Genomic DNA, 15030 nt, shown 5'->3' on the forward strand with positions numbered 1-15030 from the left:
AGACAAGGTCTCTCTACATAGTCCTGGATGTCCTGGAATCTACTATACAGACCAAGTTGGCCTTCAAGTCATAGAGATCCACCTGCCTCTGCTTCCTGAATGCTGAGATGGAAGCACCACCATATGTGGCCTGGATAATATTTTTTTAAAACCCTCTAATGGGTATCAAATGTTTGTAGAATCAGGTCCAAATTTCTTAGTTTGAAATACCAAGCCCTCACATGATCTGACTCAATCTACCTTCTGGGCCGCATTTTCCCTTCATAACATTTCTTATGTGCACTGAAAGACCAGCCCAATCATAGTGCTTTGTATTCCTTAAAACTGGCTTCATACTTCGCCACCTACATGCTTTGATTCACAACACGTCTTCGGGGAATCCCTTTCCTCCCTCGCTTTCTACCTGTCAAATAGTTTACCCATTTTTCAAGCCCAGCCCTAAATCCACCTCCTCTTTGAAGTCTTCTGTCACCCACTGATTTCCTGGAATTCCTCTTCCCCAGAATTATGATCCTACACATCCATACTATTCTGCCTTGGAGTAGTAATTATTTTTATTCATGCCCTTCTAGTCTCCTCAAACTATAAACTTGGGGAGAACAGAAATGGGGGCATTTTCAAATTTGTAACTATGCAGAGCTGAGAAAAATCCATTTTTTTAAACCACAGGCATATAATGCTATTTTCTAGAATTGAAATGAATGGAAACAGTAACCCATTTTCCTAAAATGTTCGACACTTTCTTTCTTAAGTAAGTATCCCTATTATTCCATGATGAAATTTATTTAGCATTCAAGTTCAGCTCAATTGTGTTTTTCAATAAGCCTTCATAGTAGAGTCCTATCACTGCCAAAATTCTAAGGTTAAATTTAAATTTTAGGACTGCTTATCAGAATCCTGGGGTTCTGCTAGGCAATGTCAAAAGCTAGTGAATAGCTAATTCTGGTACTTTCTCCAATAAGGTAGTTTAAAGTCTCAGGGGGTTGGTTGTACAAAGCCAGAATGATCCCACAGAGCCAAAGATGGAAAGGATGGGCTAATCTATCATGCAGTATTTACTGCCAAGCAGAGTCCTATTGTATCCACTCTCAGTATGGCCTGCCATTTGTTTCCACTATTTTCAACAAGAGAAGCAAGTGCTGTTTGAGAGACCAAAGAAGTCAAAGTTATAGGCATACACTTGGAAGTGTACTGGTTGGTCTTGTGCTACAAAATGCCATGGTACCTGGTCAGCTTTATGGTTTTCCTGAATTCATTAGTAATCGGAGCTTTGTATCCTCCTTTCCTCAGTAAGGAATCTATGGTCTGAATATGGTCCCATCCTGTGGGGAGACAATGAGACAAAATATCAGTCAAGCATGTATCACAAAGCACCACTGGTTAAATACAAAAAATGACTCTGTAGAGGTCAGCTATCACTGTGACCAAATGCCATCAACTCCTTTGGTCCTAAACAAAGTCCTACAGAAGAGCTAAGATTTTATCCTTGTATAGAAGCAGGTTCATCACCACATGCCTTAAATTGTCTAAGAAACCGCTCAGTCATGTCTCTATAACAAATGTGCTCTTCTTTAATGGTCATACCTTCAAAAGGGAGAGAAAGCCTAAATAAATAAAACATGACTTGTGTTAACTCAGTAGTATTTGGGGCTCCCATGACTATTCCATGGTGATTGCTCGTCTTAATGGTATCTTCTATGCTCAATAATCTATACTTATGAGAAACATTCAAGGGTATTTTATTGTTTCTGATACGAATGCTATTCTAATATCCTTATGAAGTCAATGATTCTGCAGTATTAAGACATTTTCTAAAGCAATCCAAACAAATCTTCACATAACTGCCTTAAAGATTAACATCTCATTTGAGGATTAACACATTAAAATTTGTTGTTATATCTTTCATATTTGTATGAGCATATACAAGAAAAAGCACATTTTAAGTAGTTACTGAAAAGATAAGCTCTAAAGAATTTTTGAAAAGCATTTATTTAAACTAATGTGAGACTAGAGTTTAGTAGTGACTAGAAAGGATGAAGTACTATAGCAAATTTGTTTGGAGTCACCATATTAGTTCATAAATAAGAAAATTGTTATTGATCATGAAGTAGAGACTAAACATAAAGTGTTACTTCATGTATTCACAAAGCTCCCAATCTTAATGGGAAACTTACAGTTTCAATATTAGCAGAATGAATAATAGCAATCACCTAAGAAGAATTGTTAGATATTGACAGTGAATACCATCAAACTACCTGGCTGTCTCTAAGCCTAAGGCCTCTTTCTACCACCATGCTGAGTTCTGCATACTGGTGCATGGGAAAATTGTGTTCCAAAGTAGTAACAAACTGTTGCTTAAAATAAACCCCAACTTTGATAAATTTGTGCTATTTTGAAACTATGTATTTATGAGTATATGCTGTCAAATGTCACTGTCAAGATGCAGATTCTGTGTAATTCACCAGTTTGAACCAGACATTGCAGTGGCAGTCAGTGATGAAAGAGTCGGTTATTCTAATGTGATGTCGATCAATCATCAGACATATCTGCAAGGTCGGCTACTGCAGTTCAGTTTACACTAGAGCATATGAAATAAAGTCCAACAATGACCTTGCTCCTTTGCAACCTCCGGTAGGTAGGTGGCGGTGCGTTTTGATCCTTTTTCATTGATGAATTCTATTCTAATGCCATGCACACCCACCTGAAAGAAATTGGCAGTTTTATTAGTACAGACTTCTTTATGGAAACAGAAAGAAAAGGTTATAATTTCATTTTCAACGCAATTCTTTCCCTACCCTTGTTTTTATATATTTGTATTTTTTTTCAGAGCTGAGGACCAGACCCAGGGACTTGTGCTTGCTAGACAAGTACTCTATCACTGAGCTAAGTGTCCAACCCTTTCCTCTTGTTTTTAGAAGTATGCAGTAGTTTTCTGTTTTCCAACACTGATTTTGGATTGGAAGACCAGTATGATATCCACAGAGACTGAAAAAATGCTGACTTATAGATGTCCAACATATACCAGGCTATGCTTTTTTTTTTTTTTTTTTTTTTTTTTTAGAAATCTGAAACAAACTATAGGCATAGAGTAGGATAGTTGATGGCAAGAATCCTGCCACACTTCCCAACCTGGAATAAGGAAAAGACTTCAAGGAGACAGCAAAACCCCATGCAGTCACACTCACAACTTCAGGTTATAGCCCCAAACTCCCTGTACTTAGGCCCTCTCAAGCTTTAGTTCCTTCAAAACCTTAACTCATCTGGAGGCAAACTACCACTGTCTGATAGGTCTGAAAAAAAAACAGGCTGGGCTGGTGGTACACATGGAAGACAAGACAGGAGAATCATATATTTGAGGTCAACCTGTGCTACATGGCGAGATCCTGGGCAGCTTGGACTATATAGTGAGACCCTGATTAAAAGAAAAGACTAAAAAGTAATGAAAACAATCAGACTGCCCATTTCATAATATGTGTCAATTTAACAGCAATAAAGACTTCCAATTAACTTTGGACAGGGCATTTTTGTAGGTTTTGTTTGTTTGTTTGTTTGTTTGTTTGTTTGGGTTTTTTTTTTTTTTTTAGACAGGGTTTCTCTGTGTGAAGTTTTGGTGCCTGTCCTAGATCTTGCTCTGTAGACCAGGCTGGCCTCAAACTCACAGAAATCCACCTGGCTCTGCCTCCCCAGTGCTGGGATTAAAAGGTGAGCACCACCACTGCCCGGCCATTTTGTATAACATTTTAAAGTGTGAAATAAACTTTTAGTGATACCCGAAAAGAGAAGTCTATTGGCTGTAGGAAGATTGGTTGCTAATGTTTTGGTTTTCACTTTCTATTTTGTTTTGAAGCAAAACCAATGTGCTTTCCCTTTGATTAGCATATAATCAAAAGGAAGTGGTCCTTTCCCCTCATAGAATAGTACACAATGCTGAAGAGATATTATTCAGAGTTCTTAACTTCTTTCAACACACTGCTAATAAAAATGTAAATTTTAAAGTAGGACCACGCTATTCCATTCTCTCCTTTCTCTAGGTACCTCAGATTAGGAGTTCCCAAGAAAAGTATAAGGCTGCCTGACATAAAGGATGCAAAGGCAGGGACACACCATTCCCAGACAGAGACTTCTTTTTCTTTTTAGAGCAGATAAGTGAAGACAGGCATACGCTTTCCATGTGTGCATACATGCTAAGGTTTTAGAGGAGAAAGGTGCCAGTGAGAACCTCTTTTGCTGTTTCTGCCCTTTGGCAGAAGTTTTCTAGTTTTTCAGGGAATGAAATGTCCCCTGGGGAATCGATTTCATCCTGTCTTCATACATGTACCCTTTGAGCCTGTTAGATCTTTTGAGCAATTACTGTTTTAATTATTATTAAAGTATGCCCCTGTGGCTATTCTATCTATTAGATATCAATATTCCCATGAATCTCCTCTTGCTAAAAATGCAACCAAGACAGCTGTTTAAAAACCACTGCAGTAAGGCCTCTCAGGCACTGTGGGATGTGACTGTGGACAGCTGAGGGGAAACATGAGTATTTAGTTATCAAATATTTCCAGGATGAAGGGCATCTACCAGTCACCCCAAAGTATGACACAGCATTGAGGCAATGACAGATCTGACACTTTCTCTATACTAACGTCCTGATCAGTGACTCTGAGAGTTTAGTCTCTGACAATATCAGATGCTTCATAATTTGTTTCTTCAAAATACACAGCACAGGTAATTTATGCTCTATCATTCACTGCAGTGAATTTTGAATCGTTACCTCTATTTATCAAAAATCTGTCATGTTAAAATTGAAAATAATTTTGGTGTTATTAAGATGTCTAGTCACAACTCTGAGACAGGTTCCTTATCTGCATGATGAGAGTGTCAGGCAAAGATCAGTGATATTTAACTGTCTCGGAGAGAGGAAGGGGATGAAAACATTATCAGAATTGCAGGGCTACTCACGTTTCAGCAAGGATGGTTTGGAAAAGGAGTACTTCCTTACAATTTTTAACATGCTAAACTAGATAATCTCTAATAACCATGCAAGCTCTGGCAAACTACAAGCCCTGTGCCTACATATTGGGGGAAAATAATTACTTAGATGATGGGATAGTTTAGACATATAATCCTCTATAGGAACACATTCTCTTCAATGAGAATCTCTGACATTTTAAATCTCAGTAATTTAATAATTAAAAGAGGCTAAGACTAATTGTATGGTATATATGAATTGTTTCTTGAAAAACCTGTTTATCTGAGATCAAAACTTGGACATGTTGAATAAATTGAATAAAAATTGCTCAACAACAGGATTGTTTATTTACTTTTTTATTGTAAAAAGGCCCAGGCATCAAATTTGATTTTTTAAAAAAAGCCATTTACTTTTCTGGGTTCCTATGATTTGAACAACTGAAAATTCCTATAAATATGGTCATTTTAAAGTAAATGCTTTGTGAGAAGCTTTCACAGGTTAGAAAGCTATTCCACAAAGCTAGAAGCCCAAACTAGGGTGACTCGTTTTTCAACAAGCAGAACAAGGAGAATGGGAATAATGTTCTCTTTGGTACTTGTTAAGCAGTAGCTTTTTTTTTTTATTGTACTTGGACCACGGGTGCCAACAAATAGTTACATTGAAGAAGTAATTAATACAGGAGAGTGGAAGCAACCAATTCTGATCAGCCTATGGAAATTTCTGGCTTTGCAACCCAAGTCTTCTCCACCAAAGTGAATGATGCCGTGGTTTGAATATGAAAAGTTCCCCCATAAGCTCCTGTGCCATGAAGACTTGTGTCCAGCTTATAACCTTGCTGGAAGAAGTAATTCAGGTGGTGGGGGCAAGTAAGGCTTTATAGTTGGACCTACTTCTTGTTCTCTCTGCCTGTTTCTCAACTGTTGATGGATGCTTTGGGAGGTGCTTGCCTCATCTCCTACCACCCTGCCTTCGGTACTACAATGGACTGTATTCCCCATGGAACTGGAAGCCAGAATAAAGGCTTTCTCCCTTAAATGGTTTTTGCTGGGCTGTTTCATAACAGCTATGGTTGACGTTATCAATGAAATATGGGATCAGTTACATAGAGAACTGGGGTTCCATGAAGTAAGAGTGCTCTAAAACTATCTTAGTAACTGTCTTAGGATGGAAAAAGAGAAAGTATCTAGGAACAGAATGGCAATCAGGCAGTAATATATCCCTACCTAACTGTACCACCCCCCAAAAAAAAAATTAAAAAGGCACGTAGGCAAAACCTTGAGATTTACAAATCTAGCTTCAAGGGACTCTGCAGGTCAGTTTCAAAATGATTAGAATGTCTGAGAAAAATGCTTTCAAGGTCCATCAGCTACTATAATATTGTTTTAGTCAAGACTGTGCTTTTGCTAAGTAGAGCTATAAATCAACTAGAATTGTAGCATATGAAATGTAGGACTTATAGCTAAGAGGATATGGAGTTAAAGGAAGCTATATCTGTATGTTGAGTGAACATTCAGACCAGTTCAAAAGATTTCTATTTCATGCTAAAAAGAAAGCCATATTTATTCAGAGCCATTCCATAGCAAGTCATTTTTACTAGTGATATTATACAATCTTTAATTTTTAAACATTGTTCAGAATAATTACATATCAAGATTAATGTTGGTTATCTTGATTATTCCCTAGTTGATTATCCAGTTTGGGGTTTATGTATCCCCAAGTCTACCAGGCCTCAGCCCCCATCATCTTTTCTCTCTTGTCCATTTCTCTATTTGTTCATTTATCAGTGAGCATGTGTGCCAGGGAGAAGAAATACATGCAAATTAATCAATGTTGCTTCATAGTAAAAGGTTTGGTAGAAGAGATTATAACTAATGGCTGAAATGAAGCCCCGAGACTGTCTGCAGATTTCATTTATCCTCATTATCTGGCCCCTTGTTAGAAACGTGGTTTCACTTAAAATTATTATTCTCTAATGCAGTGACCCTCAACATAAGAGTATTAAAAAAAGTGCCCTCTCCCACTCCATTATAATACATGGTCCATATTATGTTCTCTACAGCTGCACAGTCAAAGCTTAATAAAGCCCCATCTATCTGTAAGGCAAGTATTAGTCCTATAATACACAGACAGCACTACAAAAGGGTCCTGCTTTTACTAATCGGTGAGCCTAATCGGAGAGCAGACAATCTGAATAGGTTCAAACAGGAAAAAGAAGAAAAAAGGCATCTGGCTAAGAGTATAATTGCCTATAAAATGTGCTCTGGTGTTGAGTGGGCTCCATGAAACCTTTGACCACTGGGGTCTACAATTACGTCCAAAGTCCTGACCTTTGAAGCTGACTCTGCACCTGATAATATTTTGGCCAAGAATATTAATCAGTTTCCTCGGGTATTATCTTATCTCAGACAGTAGTGGCGGGGCCAGTTCCATTAACGCCCACTTCGGGACCTCATGGTTTTCCAACAGTATGGCCATGGCTCACCATAAAGTGAGTTCATCTTGAATAACATAAAGAAATATATAGCAGGAGGTCAGAGAATTAAAAGTTGTTTGGCATGCCTTTTTGGATAAAATCTTTTGGCAAAATATGCTTTGTAATTAACAACACAGTCAGTTACTGGCCATTCACAAAAGACTGACCTGCCAAGCTTAATATACCAGCACTATTGAAGTAAATGAAAGGACTCAGTTCTTAATGAGAGGAACAGGGATGTCTGGCACACTCCCAACTCTTTCAAGGCTTGCATTGCTGATGACATACATATGCATCCAGAAAGCAGCCTAGGATATTGTGGCCAGAAACAAATGCTACACAGGACAGTCCAGGGATCAGACCCAGACTCTCTTACTTCTGAGTAGAAAAACTTGATACTTCTTTTCCCTGAAAATACTATAAATCCACAGTGCTATACATTGCTCTCTCAAACTCATCACATCACAACCAATTTTCTTCCACTCTAGCTCAGCCTATCACAATAGTGACTTTTCCTAATGAGAGAAAATTCAACATTAAAAGATGACAGGACCTCAAATGCAGGCCTACTTACTCCAAGTTTGCAATCTGGAATAATTCTTAGGGTAGAATTATTTAATCGTAGAAGCTGATACTGATCTGTATGGATCCTGCTCAGTGCTTACCCCCAAACTCAGTAGTACCAAAAAAATTAGACTGTATATTCTCTAGATCCTCCATTCAAATTCTCAGTCTTGTGGCTGGCTGCATGTCTTTGCCCACCAGTTTGAGCAGAAATTCAGGAGTTCTGAAGGTATCTTTCATGTTAACATGACTCCTTTATAATCTGGCTAAATTACAAATTTTTAAAGTCTTGCTGAAATTTGGATTTTTGTCTTTGCTTTTTCCCTTAGTAGCTTTTGATTTGTGACTTGTAGCAACTGTGACCATGAATATTTTGTCAATAAGAAAAAACACACATGCAACTTCTCTTTAGAAGACTATAATGGAGGAAAGGTGGTGTATTAGCCCATAATCCCTAGTATGACTAACAGGCAACTTAGTGACTTAAAAATATTTTTCTCCTGAAGTGGACCAATAAGAAGTACATCTTAGGCTGCTTTTATCTATCATCCACCCAGTTCTTAGAACACACTCAATACCTCTTGAGAAGTTTTGTAGAAAAAAAAACCAGGAATATAAATCAAAAATGATAACTGATTATAAATTAATCACCTAGATATTAGTAATTTTTAACATAGTTGAATATAAGAACTTGGTTTCATTATCTACTTCAGCTAATGGATTATTTTTCTTGTTATGTAACAACAACTGCAAGTATCCCCTTGAATAAAATACATATATTCTGCTACAGTCTAAAATCCCTGTAAATTAGTCACCTTAGCTTAGCAATAAATTAGTGCAGTTAGACCAGTTTTTAGCTGTTGTAGTAATTTTGATTCATGTAGGAGACTTAGACATCTTGTCTATAAAGAACACAGCCTGCCAATTTAGTCACAAAGGCCCATGAACAAAAATCACATATAGCATTTATTTTACCTAATAGCTTAATACTCTAAAGTGCCTGAACTATCTAACAATAACCCCTATGACCTTTTAAAGAATCAGTTAAGATTTTAAATAAAGCGGTATTAATGAAGTGGTGCATTAAAAAGCTATGAAGATGAACATATTTATATATCATTTCAATGAAAGAAAAATGCTCTTTACTGAAAGGTTTACAGTGAACAAGTTATAGCTCAGAGTGTAATTATGGGGAAAAACCACTTCTTTATTATGACTAATTATAATAAGCATTCAGAAAATTGAATACATGGAAGCTCCCCATGTAAAGTTCAGGCAACACACCTCTAAATAAAAGGCCCACTTTTCATCAAATCTTATAAAAATGCATTCCTACCATTTTTAAAAAGGAAATGACAAAGGAGATGAAATTAAAAATGAGGTAACTGAAGTTATTTATATTTTTCAAAACCTAGAGCTATGAATTAATTTACTCTTCAAAGACTGGGGTACCGAGGGTATCTCTGGTCAAACCTGTTCTGTAGGAAATCTTTGCTTGGTAAGAAATTAAGAAAAATCATGTCCAAGTCCTAACTGTACATTGAATATGTAACTCAATATGGGTTAGCTCAGTTTATGGAAGAGGTTTGCTTCTAAACAGTTACATGGGGGTTGAATTTATGAAAATAAATTAATCTTGAAATCACGAGGAAGGCAATAAAGATACTACACTGAATCCTTCTGCAAAGCAAAGCACCACTTGTAAAAGGAATAATGTCTCCCCAGTGTGACTGTTCCCCTTACATTTAAATGTAAAATGCTGACTTAAAGGAAGAAATGACACAGTAATCAAACAGAGGCAGTAATGGCTTCGAATATTTTGTTACCCAAGAGAATTCTTTGTGAAAATCAAATGTAGAATGCATAATTTTAAAAAATGGACTCTTTGACAACTTTTGGCCAACATTTACATTGACAATGGCCATTTCAAGAGTTAGGGAACTCTTTTTATGATTTCTAAATAGCTGATTCATTCTCTGGATGTAAAATGAACCAGAACCCATTTTTTTAAAGGGAGTCTGCCACAGAAACACACTCTGTCAAAGAGACCTTAGTTCAACCTTTTCAACTTCCTAGTATAGAAACTGAGGTCCAGAAAGGTCACAGAACTGGGGTAGGGACAGCTAGGAACAGAACCCAAGTCTCCTTGTTCTCAGAATTCATCACTTGAAAAAAAAAATTAAATGCTGGGGATACATGCAAACTGCTGACGAAAGAACTGTTACTGAGCCTCTAGGCAAGCAGAAGGAAGACAGTATGGATTCTAGGGAAGGAAACAGAAACTTCCTCCACCAAACAATACAGACAGGAAGGCAGGAGACCCAAGGATGGACTCTGTTGCCCATTCCCTAAGGGTCCAAATGAGTAATGCAAATATTTATGGACTAAATCCCCTTCTAAGAAGTTGCTTTAACTGCTTGCCTCCTCCTTAGGCTTCCTGTTCTGCACGAGGCCTTGCTGATACCCAGCAAATCCTCTGGAGATGGCCAGTAAGTGCAAAGCATCCCAGTGTTTCATGGCACTGAAAACAATGCTCAAAGCAGAGCTTCGTACAAGGACTTGATTTCCATAATGGCATCTTCCACTCCATCTCAAGGTCCTTCTGAAAGTAACAATGAGGTGCAATTTCCAGAGCTAGGTAGACTGCTTTATTTTTGTTGTTGCTTGTCTTGTGTTCATAAAGGCAGAAATTTTAACGCAGAAGAGAAACAGAACATAATGTGCATCATAGTTGCAGAAAAATAATCAAAGGGAAAACAGACTGTATACATGCGACTAGAAGTCATTTCACTTGGTGACTTTGTGAGTCATGCTAGCCATCTGTGTATGAATGGGGACTCTGTTTTCAGCTGTACATTAAGAGAATCTAAAAAAAATTGGAAACCTTTATGGGGGAAGGAGAGTGAAAAAGAGAATATTAGCTTCTAAAATATAGGGGGGGGGATAATGACAGTAGCCAATTTGTTCCTCTCATCTGTTTATTCTCATGAAGGATGTTATAAAAGCACCCTATTATTAACTGCAACCAGACACATCAGAAATGGAACTGGGATCGCTCGCTCGAGAGGTGTGCATTAGAGGTTCTTTTGAAAATGAAGTACAGCTCTCTCTGAGTGGCAGGAGTCCTCAAGGCTCACATACAATGACAGATGCTTTGTTATATTAGGGACAGAGTGAGATGAGACATGAGGTCCAGCTTTAATAGTCCAGGGACAGATTTTTGAATCACACAAGAATCATGCTGGCCAGCCCCATTAAGCATGGGATGATTCCATGTAAGTGTGATGTACTAAAAATGACCCCCCCCCCAAAAAAAAAACAAAGGTGTCTTCGAAGCCAGATAAGGAAGAAAAAGTCCCAAAGTTTGTGCAAGCATCATTAATCTCTCTAAATATGATTTGAGCTCCCACTTTAGGATACGTTAGAAAACATTTGTTCTTCATGCCTTTAAATGCTCTTCCCTCTAAAGCTCAGAAGTAAAAATGCCTGATTATAATTTAGAAAATATTTTGACTTCTGTCAGTGATGTGCTTCTGCATTACATCCCAACAAAATCACAGTTAGGATGTATGCCACACAACTTCTACAAACACAAAGCCTATTCATTTAGAATAGCCTGAAAATGAGCGGCTGAGGTGACTATCCCGAGAATCAACCTGTCAAACTCTGCCCGTTGTCATTTGTCTTACAACCTTTCATACTGTTTGAAAGGGCAACATGACTCCTGAACAGTGGAACTATACTAGGTTCAGGCTATGTGTCATTTTGGAAGGTTCCGACATGCTACGTGCGGTTCTCTTTCTTTCTAAAGTGCCGTGTCTGTCAATCATCCTGTCATTTAGAATTAGCATAACGCTGTCAATGGAAGAACACAGAGCAGTGGTAGTGATAAGTTTTTATGTTCAAACACAAGAGAGACTGTGTTAAAATTCTCCCTGGGGGAGTAATTTTTCTCATTTAACAATCATTTTAGCCTTGCAGGTAGATATGACAACACATCAGTTAATGAATATTTCCCCCAAATTACTCACTTTTCATACCTTTAAAAGATCCCTTTAATAAGGGATTCTACTGAAGTACTACACTTCATCAGCGGCCCTACTCCAACTTCTGCTTATTTCAAATGTACTATCTTATTTTTTAAATTTTAAATTCTCTACTAAAATTCTTTAATAATTTTGTTTTCCCCTATGGCATAAGCACATGCATGACTCTGCATCTCATGTTAAAATTAAACATAGCAAATAGGGTATTTTATTCTGGGGAAAGAGTTCTAATTACTCAACAGTGTGAAATTTCTCCAAGAGAAGGCTATAGCTTTCATAATATAGTTTGACGTCTCCAAATGAAAGATCAAAAATACATAATTAACTAATATGCAAGGATAAGCCATAAGGCCATCTTCATAGTTTTCCTTTTCATAATAATCACATATATTACTAAGCATATAAATGTACTGCTACACAAAGAATGTAAAGAAACATAGTTCAGGACACCCAAGTCTAGTGACAAGAGAAATTTACATATTTGGTACAGATGTAATGTTTTCCAAACATTTTCAGTCTATAGCTGGCTAGATCTGTGCTTATAGAGCCCACAGATGCTACTAAGGCCTTGACTGTATTAAAAAAATGAAATGGTGAGATTATGAGGAACTTATTTTTCTTTATATTCTAAAATATTTTTTAGCGTTTTCTTCAGGAAATCAAAATTACTAAAGATACTCTGTGTGTGTGTGTGTGTGTGTGTGTGTGTGTGTGTGTGTGTGTGTGTGTGTGTATTAGTAAAATTTATTTTACTATTTTCATTTTGGTAAAATACAAATAAAATTTACCATTATAATAGCTTTTGTTTTTATCTTTTCATAATTTTAAAAGCACATAATTCAGTGACATTAAATGTATTTCTCCTCTCAGATAACCACCACTAATTCCAGAACTTCCCCACTGCAAATGGAAATGCTGGACCCACTAAGCAGTTACTTCCCATTCACCCCTTTTCCACGTCCTGACAACTATTAATCCAATAATCTTCCTATAGGGCTGCCTATTCTGGACATTTCATACAAACAGAATCATACAATGTGTGGCCTTTTGTGTCTGGTTTCTTTCATTTAGCATGATGTTTCTTAGGTTAGTCCATGCTATATCATGGATTATGGCTGATATGGATATATTATTGATAACCAACAGTTGGGTTTTCACTTTGTGGTTATTGTGAAAAGTACTGCTATGAGCATTCTTACTTAAGTTTTTGTTTCAATATCTTTCTTAAATTAATTTGGGCATAAATCTAGAAATGGAACTGTATCAGCCTATAATTAAAAATATTTTTACTTCCACTTTGACACCCTGTTTAAAGCAGCAATGGTTTTCATAATTAGCAAAGGCAACCTTTAGACTATCCTTCCCAAAAGAACAGCATTCTATTTTTAACCACACTAGTACACTTAAAACCAACTCACATTTCTTAGTTCAAAAAGTAACTGTTACTCTTTGAGAATATATTTCTTGCAAGGTTCCAGTGTCTTACTTGAAACAGTGATGAAATAACAGAAAGAGACAGTCTTTCCCTCCTAGCACAGCCATTCTAGCAGTGTATAATTCCCTTTCAAATGCTGATATACTAAAAGTACAAACCCCTGTGTGTTGTTTGAATTTGACAAGAGAATGTTACATAATAAGACGGGGATTCACGCTCCCAAACAGCAAGTCGAAGGAATATAGAACCCTGTAGAAATTCAAGCTGGCAGACAGTGACCACAAAAGACAAATAGCACTTGACAGAATACATAGTGCTACTATTTCAAGTGCTGTACTTCCCATCCACCTAGCAGAACATCAAAGCCACACAGCAAGGTGAAGTTTTGCTGTTGAGAGCTCTTGATGTGAACTAAAGGGGATGTTATTAACTCTGCCTATTTATACCTATTCATCAGTTGCCGGGGTCTCAAATTTTTCTTTCCCACGAAACATACATACATTTACCCACTATGTATACATGAACAAAATGTATTCATGTGTTTATACATGCTCAAACCATATTTTCAACTCAGTGGCTGCAAGCAAGGGTAAAAAGGCTTCTGTAGCTTGGTCATCCAAGAGAAAAGCAAGCAACAGTCCCCCAACAGGAAAAATAATCATCTAGATTATATGTTCATCAGTAGGGACATGAATTGGAGCCATTAAATAAAAACTACTGGAAGATAGTTCCATAATATTGGTAAACTTCTCTTCAAAAAGAAAAAATCCAAATAGGTGTGGTATGATGGAGCACACATGAAATCTTGCTACTCAGGAAGCAGACAGTAAGAGATCTTGAGTTCAAGGGCAGCCTGGGCAACATGGTTGCAAACAAACGTAAAGGTTGACAGAGGGAAAGAAGAGAAGGAGGGAAGGAGGCAGGGAGGGGACATCAAATAGGAATGTCAAACTTCAAAGATAAAGAAGGAAATTTTAGTTCTATAAAATGGTTGATACTCTTCAAATTTTTCTAATATGTTACTAGATTTTTTTATTTCTTCCTTTATAAAGGTTATACAATGCTTTCATATTCTGATAATGACACAAAAAGCCTGTAACAAAACCCAGAAGGGACACTTTCATCCTCTTCTATGCAAAATGTTATAAAATAGCTCTGGTGTCCCCAAAATAATTCATATCCAAGATCTTCTGAGATGATTCTCCAGAATATTATTCTGTACACAGAGTAGTGACCTGCAGTGGAGTAAACCATCTGTAGTCTCCCAAGGAATCATAGAAAAAGCAAAAATAAAATTCAAGTCCAGTTAATTATGAGGACAAGGATCTGGTTTACAAGGCAGTCTCAGTACCACTAGGGATGATTCTTTGATTCTACCACAGTAGAAGGAAAAGTCTTCTAAGGATGCAGTGGTTCTGTTTCTAAGTGGCGTATGAGAGGATGCTATTTATCAACAAACTGCCCTTGTTTTGTTCTTCTACCACTAGTTTCTTCATACCCTGCATATAAATTTCTCTCTGCATCCTGGTAGAGACCCTATCTTGTCATTTCTGTA

The 15030-nt window shown here is 37.1% G+C and overlaps 1 protein-coding gene across 2 annotated transcripts in view; it reads right to left on the bottom strand.

The window, feature by feature from the left end:
- Positions 1 to 15030, bottom strand: part of Ammecr1 (AMMECR nuclear protein 1) — a 229116-nt gene that overhangs the window by 5133 nt on the left and 208953 nt on the right. For both annotated transcript variants that reach the window (XM_028876962.2, XM_028876959.2), the window contains 2 exons: positions 2611 to 2701; positions 1226 to 1322 (listed from right to left, as the gene is read on the bottom strand). In XM_028876962.2, the coding sequence (XP_028732795.1) occupies positions 1226 to 1322; positions 2611 to 2701 (188 nt within the window). The remainder of the gene's footprint in view (positions 1 to 1225; positions 1323 to 2610; positions 2702 to 15030) is intronic.

Source organism: Peromyscus leucopus, chromosome X, assembly GCF_004664715.2.
Source record: "Peromyscus leucopus breed LL Stock chromosome X, UCI_PerLeu_2.1, whole genome shotgun sequence".
In the NCBI taxonomy this organism is placed as follows: Eukaryota; Metazoa; Chordata; class Mammalia; order Rodentia; family Cricetidae; genus Peromyscus; species Peromyscus leucopus.